Here is an 11,366-nt window from a genome sequence, read left to right as displayed (position 1 = left end):
AACCAGATTGAGGAAAGAATTAAAGAACAGACGGCTGAAGAGGCCAATGTGAAGCAAGTCAAAAGAAAGTGGGAGGAAAACGGTGATAAGAATCACCAATACAACAACAACAGCAATTACAACAATAATCGCAACAATTATCCCAACAATCGCAACATCAATCGCAACTACAACAAATGGCCCAACAACAACAACAACAACAACAACAACAACAACAGCAACAACAACAACAACAACAACAACAACAACAATAACAGCAACTACAACAATCATCCCAACAACAATAATAACCGTAACAACTACAACAATCAGAAGCAGCTATGCCAAAGGTGTGAAAAGTATCACTCGGGGTTCTGCACCAAATTTTGCAACAAGTGTAAAAGAAATGGTCATAGCGCGGCTAAGTGTGAGGTCTACGGACCAGGGGTTAACAGAACGAAAGGAACAAATGGTGTCGGAACGAGTAATGGCGGAGCAAGTAGTGTCGGAGCAAGTATAAATGTGGAAAACCGGGCCACATTATTAGAAATTGCCCGAACCAGGAGAACACGAATGGACAAGGCCGCGGAAGAGTTTTCAATATTAATGCGGCAGAGGCACAGGAAAACCCGGAGCTTGTTACAGGTACGTTTCTTATTGACAATAAATCTGCTTACGTTTTATTTGATTCGGGTGCGGATAGAAGCTATATGAGTAGAGATTTTTGTGCTAAATTAAGTTGTCCATTGACGCCGTTGGATAGTAAATTTTTACTCGAATTAGCAAACGGTAAATTAATTTCAGCAGATAATATATGCCGGAATCGAGAAATTAAACTGGGTAGCGAAATATTTAAGATTGATTTGATACCAGTAGAGTTAGGGAGTTTTGATGTAATAGTTGGCATGGACTGGCTGAAGAAGGTGAAAGCAGAGATCGTATGTTATAAAAATGCAATTCGCATTGTACGAGAAGAAGGAGAACCCTTAATGGTGTACGGAGAAAAGGGCAACATGAAGCTACATCTTATTAGTAATTTGAAGGCACAAAAACTAATAAGAAAAGGTTGCTATGCTGTTCTAGCACACGTCGAGAAAGTACAAACTGAAGAAAAGAGCATCAATGATGTTCCCGTCGCAAAAGAATTTCCCGATGTATTTCTGAAAGAATTACCGGGACTACCTCCACATCGATCTGTTGAATTTCAAATAGATCTTGTACCAGGAGCTGCACCAATAGCTCGATCTCCTTATAGACTCGCACCCAGCGAGATGAAAGAACTGCAAAGCCAACTGCAAAAACTATTAGAACGTGGTTTCATTCGACCAAGCACATCACCATGGGGAGATCCTGTTTTGTTTGTCAAGAAGAAGGATGGTACATTTAGGTTGTGTATTGACTACAGAGAGTTGAACAAACTTACCATCAAAAACAGTTATCCACTGCCGAGAATTGACGACTTATTTGATCAACTACAAGGCTCGTCGGTTTATTCGAAGATCAATTTACGTTCTGGATATCATCAAATGCGAGTAAAGGAGGATGATATTCCAAAAACTGCTTTTAGGACGCGTTATGGTCATTACGAGTTTATGGTTATGCCGTTTGGATTGACTAACGCACCAGCTGTGTTCATGGACCTTATGAACCGAGTGTGTGGGCCATATCTTGACAAGTTTGTCATTGTTTTCATCGATGACATACTTATTTACTCAAATAATGATCAAGAGCACGAAGAACATTTGAGAAAAGTGCTAGAAGTATTGAGGAAAGAAAAACTGTACGCTAAGTTTTCAAAGTGTGCATTTTGGTTGGAAGAAGTTCAATTCCTCGGTCACATAGTGAACAAAGAAGGTATCCAGGTGGACCCAACAAAGATCGAAACCGTTGAAAAGTGGGAAACCTCAAAAACTCCGAAGCATATACGTCAATTTTTAGGATTGGCTGGTTACTACAGAAGATTCATCCAAGATTTCTCCAAAACAGCAAAACCCTTGACTGCATTAACGCATAAAGGGAAGAAATTTGAATAGAAGGATGAACAAGAGAAGGCGTTTCAATTATTGAAGAAAAAGCTAACTACGGCACCTATATTGTCATTGCCTGAAGGGAATGATGATTTTGTGATTTATTGTGACGCATCAAAGCAAGGTCTCGGTTGTGTATTAATGCAACGGACGAAGGTGATTGCTTATGCGTCTAGACAATTGAAGATTCATGAGCAAAATTATACGACGCATGATTTGGAATTAGGCGCGGTTGTTTTTGCATTAAAGACTTGGAGGCACTACTTATATGGGGTCAAAAGTATTATATATACCGACCACAAAAGTCTTCAACACATATTTAATCAGAAACAACTGAATATGAGGCAGTGTAGGTGGATTGAATTGTTGAATGATTACGACTTTGAGATTCGTTACCACCCGGGAAAGGCAAATGTGGTAGCCGACGCCTTGAGCAGAAAGGACAGAGAACCCATTCGAGTAAAATCTATGAATATAATGATTCACAATAACCTTACTACTCAAATAAAGGAGGTGCAATAAGGAGTTTTAAAAGAGGGAAATTTAAAGGATGAAATACCCAAAGGATCGGAAAAGCATCTTAATATTCGGGAAGACGGACCGGTATAGGGCTGAAAGAATTTGGGTACCAAAATTTGGAGATATGAGAGAAATGGTACTTAGAGAAGCTCATAAAACTAGATACTCAATACATCCTGGAACGGGGAAGATGTTCAAGGATCTCAAGAAACATTTTTGGTGGCCAAGTATGAAAGCCGATGTTGCTAAATACGTAGGGGAATGTTTGACGTCTCGAAGGTCAAAGCGGAGCATCAGAAACCATCAGGTCTACTGCAACAACCTGAAATCCCGGAATGGAAATGGGAAAACATTACCATGGATTTCATCACTAAATTACTAAGGACTGCAAGTGGTTTTGATACTATTTGGGTAATAGTTGATCGTCTCACCAAATCAGCACACTTCCTGCCAATAAGAGAAGATGAAAAGATGGAGAAGTTAGCACGACTGTATTTGAAGGAAGTCGTCTCCAGACATGGAATACCAATCTCTATTATCTCTGATAGGGATGGCAGATTTATTTCAAGATTCTGGCAGACATTACAGCAAGCATTAGGAACTCGTCTAGACATGAGTACTGCCTATCATCCACAAACTGATGGGCACAGCGAAAGGACGATACAAACGCTTGAAGACATGCTACGAGCATGTGTTATTGATTTCGGAAACAGTTGGGATCGACATCTACCGTTAGCAGAATTTTCCTACAACAACAGCTACCATTCAAGCATTGAGATGGCGCCGTTTAAAGCACTTTATGGTAGAAAGTGCAGGTCTCCGATTTGTTGGAGTGAAGTGGGAGATAGATAGATTACGAGTCCGGAGATAATACAAGAAACTACCGAGAAGATCATCCAAATTCAATAACTATTGAAAACCGCCCAAAGTCGACAAAAGAGCTACGCTGACATTAAAAGAAAAGATATAGAATTTGAAATTGGAGAGATGGTCATGCTTAAAGTTGCACCTTGGAAAGGCGTTGTTCGATTTGGTAAACGAGGGAAATTAAATCCAAGGTATATTGGGCCATTCAAGACTATTGATCGTGTCAGACCAGTAGCTTACCGACTTGAGTTACCTCAACAACTCGCGGTTGTACATAACACTTTCCACGTCTCGAATTTGAAGAAATGTTTTGCTAAAGAAGATCTCACTATTCCGTTAGATGAAATCCAAATCAACGAAAAAATTCAATTTATCGAAGAACCCATCGAAATAATGGATCGTGAGGTTAAAAGACTTAAGCAAAACAAGATAACAATTGTTAAGGTTCGATGGAATGCTCGTAGAGGACTCGAGTTCACCTGGGAACGAGAAGATCAGATGAAGAAGAAATACCCGCATTTATTTCCAGAAGATACGTCAACACCTCCAACTGCTTAAAATTTCGGGACGAAATTTATTTAACGGGTAGGTACTGTAGTGACCCGAACTTTTCCATGTTTATATATATATTAAATGAAATTGTTATTTACATGATTAAGTGTTTCCAACATGTTAAGCAATCAAACTTGTTAAGACTTGATTAATTGAAATAGGTTTCATATAGACAATTGACCACCCAAGTTGACTGGTGATTCACGAAAGTTAAAACTTGTAAAAACTATACGATGACATATATATGATTATATATATAGTGAACATGGTTTTATTATAAGTATGTATCTCATTAGGTATTTTAACAATGAGTTATATACATAAAAAATGAGACTATTAATTTAAGAAACTCGAAAACGATATATATAACGATTATCGTTATAACAACGTCTTACTAGGTACATATGAATCATATTAAGATATTGATACACTTGGTTAATTATGTTAAATTATAAGTAAATATATTATTAAGTGTATTAACAATGAAATACATATGTAAAAATAAGACTACTAACTTAATGATTTCGAAACGAGACATATATGTAACGATTATCGTTGTAACGACATTTAACTGTATATATATCATACTAAGATATATTATATATCATAATATCATGATAATATAACAATTTAAATATAATAAACAATGGGTTAACAACATTCAACAAGATCGTTAACCTAAAGGTTTCAAAACAACATTTACATGTAACGACTAACGATGACTTAACGACTCAGTTAAAATGTATATACATTTAGTGTTTTAATATGTATTCATACACTTTTGAAAAACTTCAAGACACTTATCAAAATACTTCTACTTAACAAAAAATGCTTACAATTACATCCTCGTTCAGTTTCATCAACAATTCTACTCGTATGCACCCGTATTCGTACTCGTACAATACACAGCTTTTAGATGTATGTACTATTGGTATATACACTCCAATGATCAGCTCTTAGTAGCCCATGTGAGTCACCTAACACATGTGGGAACCATCATTTGGCAACTAGCATGAAATATCTCATAAAATTACAAAAATATGAGTAATCATTCATGACTTATTTACATGAAAACAAAATTACATATCCTTTATATCTAATCCATACACCAACGACCAAAAACACCTACAAACACTTTCATTCTTCAATTTTCTTCATCTAATTGATCTCTCTCAAGTTCTATCTTCAAGTTCTAAGTGTTCTTCATAAATTCCAAAAGTTCTAGTTTCATAAAATCAAGAATACTTCCAAGATTGCAAGTTTACTTCCAAGTTTTCTAAATCCATTCCAAGTAATCATACAAGATCAAGAAACCTTTGTTACTTATAGTACGTTATCTTTCTAATACAAGGTAATAATCATATTCAAACTTTAATTCAATTTCTATAACTATAACAATCTTATTTCGAGTGGAAATCTTACTTGAAATTGTTTTCGTGTCAAGATTCTGCTTCAAGAACTTTCAAGCCATCCAAGGATCCTTTGAAGCTAGATCTATTTTTCTCATTTACAGTAGGTTTATCCAAGGAACTTGAGGTAGTAATGATGTTCATAACATCATTCAATTCATACATATAAAGCTATCTTATTCGAAGGTTTAAACTTGTAATCACTAGAACATAGTTTAGTTAATTCTAAACTTGTTCGCAAATAAAAGTTAATCCTTCTAACTTGACTTTTAAAATCAACTAAACACATGTTCTATATCTATATGATATGCTAACTTAATGATTTAAAACCTGGAAACACGAAAAACACCGTAAAACCGGATTTACGCTGTCGTAGTAACACCGCGGGCTGTTTTGGGTTAGTTAATTAAAAACTATGATAAACTTTGATTTAAAAGTTGTTATTCTGGGAAAATTATTTTTATTATGAACATGAAACTATATCCAAAAATTATGGTTAAACTCAAAGTGGAAGTATGTTTTCTAAAATGGTCATCTAGACGTTGTTCTTTCGACTGAAATGACTACCTTTACAAAAACGACTTGTAACTTATTTTTTCGACTATAAACCTATACTGTTTCTGTTTAGATTCATAAAATAGAGTTCAATATGAAACCATAGCAATTTGATTCACTCAAAACGGATTTAAAATGAAGAAGTTATGGGTAAAACAAGATTGGATAATTTTTCTCATTTTAGCTACGTGAAAATTGGTAACAAATCTATTCCAACCATAACTTAATCAACTTGTATTGTATATTATGTAATCTTGAGATACCATAGACACGTATACAATGTTTTGACCTATCATGTCGACACATCTATATATATTTCGGAACAACCATAGACACTCTATATGTGAATGTTGGAGTTAGCTATACAGGGTTGAGGTTGATTCCAAAATATATATAGTTTGAGTTGTGATCAATACTGAGATACATATACACTGGGTCGTGGATTGATTCAAGATAATATTTATCGATTTATTTATGTACATCTAACTGTGGACAACTAGTTGTAGGTTACTAACGAGGACAGCTGACTTAATAAACTTAAAACATCAAAATATATTAAAAGTGTTGTAAATATATTTTGAACATACTTTGATATATATGTATATATTGTTATAGGTTCGTAAATCAACCAGTCGCCAAGTCTTACTTCCCGACGAAGTAAAAAATCTGTGAAAGTGAGTTATAGTCCCACTTTTAAAATCTAATATTTTTAGGATGAGAATACATGCAGGTTTTATAAATGATTTAAAAAATAGACACAAGTACGTGAAACTACATTCTATGGTTGAATTATCGAAATCGAATATGCCCCTTTTTATTAAGTCTGGTAATCTAAGAATTAGGGAACAGACACCCTAATTGACACGAATCCTAAAGATAGATCTATTGGGCCTAACAAACCCCATCCAAAGTACTGGATGCTTTAGTACTTCGAAATTTATATCATATCCGAAGGGTGTCCCGGAATGATGGGGATATTCTTATATATGCATCTTGTTAATGTCGGTTACCAGGTGTTCACCATATGAATGATTTTTATCTCTATGTATGGGATGTGTATTGAAATATGAAATCTTGTGGTCTATTGTTACGATTTGATATATATAGGTTAAACCTATAACTCACCAACATTTTTGTTGACGTTTAAAGCATGTTTATTCTCAGGTGAATACTAAGAGCTTCCGCTGTTGCATACTAAAATAAGGACAAGATTTGGAGTCCATGCTTGTTTGATATTGTATAAAAACTGCATTCAAGAAACGTATTTTGATGTAACATATTTGTATTCTAAACCATTATGTAATGGTCGTGTGTAAACAGGATATTTTAGATTATCATTATTTGATAATCTACGTAAAGCTTTTAAACCTTTATTGACGAAATAAAGGTTATGGTTTGTTTTAAAAATGAATGCAGTCTTTGGATAAACGTCTCATATAGAGGTCAAAAACCTCGCAACGAAATCAATTAATATGGAACGTTTTTAATCAATAAGAACGGGACATTTCACATTAAACACACGTATTTACATACAATAATTACAAGGACACGTTACATAATGTTACATTATTGATGAGGTCCATTGGGGTCCACTAATATATTCGTTGTTATCTTTAGACTACATCCATCAGGGTCAAAACGACGTTTCAACTTTGTGCGGAATTATATTATGTTTATTTTAATCTAGATCGTGAGGATCCAATTATAGTTTGCTTTGAACGTTGAATAAGATTGTTACATATGAATTCATGTATGAGTAAATTGATGTGCCTAACTTTTGATGATGACATATGCCTAACTTTATCCTTTTGGATAAGTAAATGGACGATTGATATAATGAAGGATTTGTGTGCTAAACGTATACTGAGATTATGAATATATATAATGCTTAGATAGGTGTCGCTATTCAGAATCAGTTAAGACTCAACGACGGTGTCGCTATTCAGAATCGGTTAGGACTCAACGACGGGGGCTCTGCTATTCAGAATCTAAAAGACTCAACAGAAAGAAACCAGTGAGGTTTGTTATCAAACTTAACCTGATTACAAATGACAACCGAGGCTTCCTTTTATAGGCAGGCCATAATACTATTTACAGATGCTCTGGGACCCACGCACTACGATCGATTACATTATTGATAGTTTACATTATTGCTGTGGCCCGCGCATTTATTTAACTTTAAACATAAACCATACACGTTATCTTACATTATTGGTTCCTATGGCCCACATGGCCAGTATATTAAACACACGTATTTACATACAATAATTACAAGGACACGTTACATAATGTTACATTATTGATGAGGTCCACTGGGGTCCACTTATATATTCGTTGTTATCTTTAGTCTACATCCCTCCCACACTGAAAAAAGACAAATGTTGTAAATTATGATGCTAGGAATGTGTCTTCTTCTTGACAGTATTCGCAACTGTGCCTTGGTGCCCTAGATATCTGTTTACATAAACGCCTTTTTATATCTTCTGGAAGACCAGAAAGTTGTCCTGTGAATGCTTCAAAGGGTTCTTCAAAATTGTTGATTAGACTGAGACCTTTTTCATCAATTTTTTCAATAGTGCTTGAGTAGATTAAGACATTTTTGTGAACGTAATTGATTCTCACATTTTCTTGCTGTTCTTGGCCATTTCCTATTTTTGAGGATCCGAAATAAACTCCTGCTAGTGATGACACCAGATGATCGATTGTTGGAGTTGTTTTTAATGCTTCGTCTCTTGTTGGATAATTACCATTGCTTACTCCGAGATATGCTATTGTAATTGATGGGACAAGTAACTGTTGGTCTTCGTTAAATATTGGGTAGCTTGAATGCATTCTAAGAAATATTTCTCTTTCTTTTGCAAAATTGTCTCTGTATCTGGTTATTGCTTCTTGCATTCTTTGAGGGAGTTCCTTGATTTCATGAAGTGTTCTTCCATCGATATATAAGGTATCAATTAATCCATGGACGAAATATTCTGATATTGTTAATGGTGATGCTTCTGGTAAGAAAACTGCTTTAGGGCTAGTTTTCCTATTTTTGGGATAGAACATCATTGTTGCGTAATTTTTGTTGTAATTCACAAGGTTATCCCATAATCTTTGAAAACTGTGTGTGGATGGTTTCTTCTTATCTTCTTTTTCTGTTGTAGAGAGAATATTTTTCATCCTATTCATGGCATTTAGACTTGCTGTTTGACCATAAAGATAATGGTTAAGATTAACCATTCCCGATCCTAAACGTTTTGCTTCATTGGCTGGTTGAGTTGCTATTGTTTTATATGCTTCATTGAATGCTACCTTTGCTGCTTCTAGAGTTTTGTAACTTTTATGCGTTACGCTTCTGCCTAATATAAACTGATTTGCTGTTGCCCAGTTGTTGTATATTCCTTTGGATGGTCCGTCAAAAATGACATACCATTTTTTCTTTGGTTCTTCTGGATATGATGTTTGTTGAGATTGTTCTTCTTCTTCAGTCATTTTATACCAGCTTTGTTTTTTGGGTGTTTCTGGTTCTTCTAAGTTAATGATAGTTGGTTTATGTGGTGTTTGTGTTGATGTGGATGATGAGGGTGTTGTTAACTAAGGTGATTCTTCCTTGATTTTTTCTGGGGTTTCTTTTTTGACTGCTTTTTGTTGGGTGATTCTTCCTTGATTTATATTCTTCCTTGATAGTTGTCGTTGCTGTGTTTAAATCTGTTCTCTTTTTTGTTGTAATTGGTGTTGAATCTGCTTGATGACTGCTTCCATTGTTGAAATACCTGCAGAAATATTTTGTATGATTTTCGTGCTTTTTACTTTAAAAAGCTATTTCATGTACTCGTAAGAGTTGTTTGCTTTTCATATACTCAAAAGAGTTGTTTTCATGAATATGATCTTGTCTTCATCGAGTTTATAATTCATAATGAATATTACTTGAAGATAGATTTTGCATAGAATGTTTGCCCAAAGCAATGTGTGCTTAACAGATTACTAGCTTTGCTGAAATTTCTTTATTATTTTTTAAAGAGCTGTTTACTAATTGTTTGTGTATGCTAATAATAGATGATAAAAGTTCTATGCCTTCAGCGTCTTTTTTTTCTTCAAGATATTTTTCATATTCTTCAATATTTTTAGTTGATTGTGAAATTCTTTCCCAGCTTTCATTTATAAGATTCTTCCAAAGTTTATTTGAAAAATTATTCATTTGAATTTTAGAATCCATGGTAAAACTTTTTTATTATGTTATGCGAAGAGGTGGTACTATTTTATGCCTTTTTCTTGAACTCGATTCATCTTGATTAGCATAAAATTCTTCTGTATCTTCATATTTTATAGCACTTGTGCTAGCATGTTCATGATTAGTGTCTTGTTTTACTATTTTTATTTTGTTTATATTTTCTAAAATTGTTTCTTTTATTTCTGGAAGTTGTCTTAATACTAGAAAACTTAGAATTTCTATAATATTATTTAATGTGGAGTTTAATATTTCTACTTTTCTCCTATAGGTTTTTCTGAAATATTTTCTACATCAATCTTGTAAATTGATTCATCGGGTAAATTTTTTGGTATTTCGAAAAGTGTTTGATTAAATGGTATAAATAGTTTGTTGGATGTGATTCCTTCTTTTCCAATTTTAATATTTGATAAATCCATGAATTTTTAACAAGTTGAATATGACAACGTGGATGAATGGTCTTTAATCATTATATGTAGAGATTTAATAGCTCATTTATAAAAAAGAATCCGTGTTTCTAGATCTTTAATTTTTTCTATCTGTCTGTAATATGGATATGATTTTTCTTTAATTAAGGTTTTTTCAATTTCTTCAATATTTTTATACATTCTAGAAATTATTTCCCAATAATTTTTTATAATGGAATTTAGTACTGAATTTTTTGATGAACAACCAATTTGTCTTTTAGAACTCATGATTTTTTAAGTCTAATTTTATTTGTTGGTTCCATATTTTCTTCTGAAATCTTTTTCTTGCTTCGTTGTTATAATAATCAATTATGGATAATTCTTCATCTTTTTTAATTTTTTCAGATATTTTAGAATATAATATTTTGAGTTTATTTTTATCGTAATTTTCAGCCTTTATATATTCTAGTTGATAAGTTTTATGTTCGTGGTTAATTACTTCTAATTCTAATTCTAATTCTAATTCTAGTGTTTCACTATATATTATTTTAGGAGTTATGTTTCTGAATTTACTAAAAACTATACTACCAAGTTTATTCATTTAATTCGTTGACTTAGAGTTCGTATCATTTGTTTTAAATCTTTTATTTCATTATTTTCACTACATGTTTCACCTGTTGTAATGGAAATTGGTTTTTCTATACGTGGTATCCAAAAAGATGGTAATTCTAAAGTTGATTTCCCTTTTTCGATATATCTTTGGCTAGTAAATACTTTTGGTGTTTCTAGGCTTAATAGAGGTTCAAAAAGTTTATCTATATATATTCTATCATTAGTT

At 33.5% G+C, this 11,366-nt stretch overlaps 1 protein-coding gene across 1 annotated transcript; it reads right to left on the bottom strand.

The window, feature by feature from the left end:
- Window positions 1–8,296: 8,296 nt before the first annotated feature.
- Window positions 8,297–9,385, bottom strand: LOC139854325 (uncharacterized). The gene has a single exon (XM_071843636.1). It carries the CDS (start codon window positions 9,383–9,385, stop codon window positions 8,297–8,299), a length of 1,089 nt encoding a protein of 362 aa, XP_071699737.1.
- Window positions 9,386–11,366: the final 1,981 nt, after the last annotated feature.

This window comes from Rutidosis leptorrhynchoides, chromosome 1 (assembly GCF_046630445.1).
Source record: "Rutidosis leptorrhynchoides isolate AG116_Rl617_1_P2 chromosome 1, CSIRO_AGI_Rlap_v1, whole genome shotgun sequence".
Lineage (NCBI taxonomy): Eukaryota > Viridiplantae > Streptophyta > Magnoliopsida > Asterales > Asteraceae > Rutidosis > Rutidosis leptorrhynchoides.
This window is presented reverse-complemented; position numbering and strand designations above follow the sequence as displayed.

Excerpts from the sequence above, each read along its gene's own strand:
- LOC139854325 (XM_071843636.1), bottom strand. The coding sequence starts at position 9,385 with ATGACTGAAGAAGAAGAACAATCTCAACAAACATCATATCCAGAAGAA.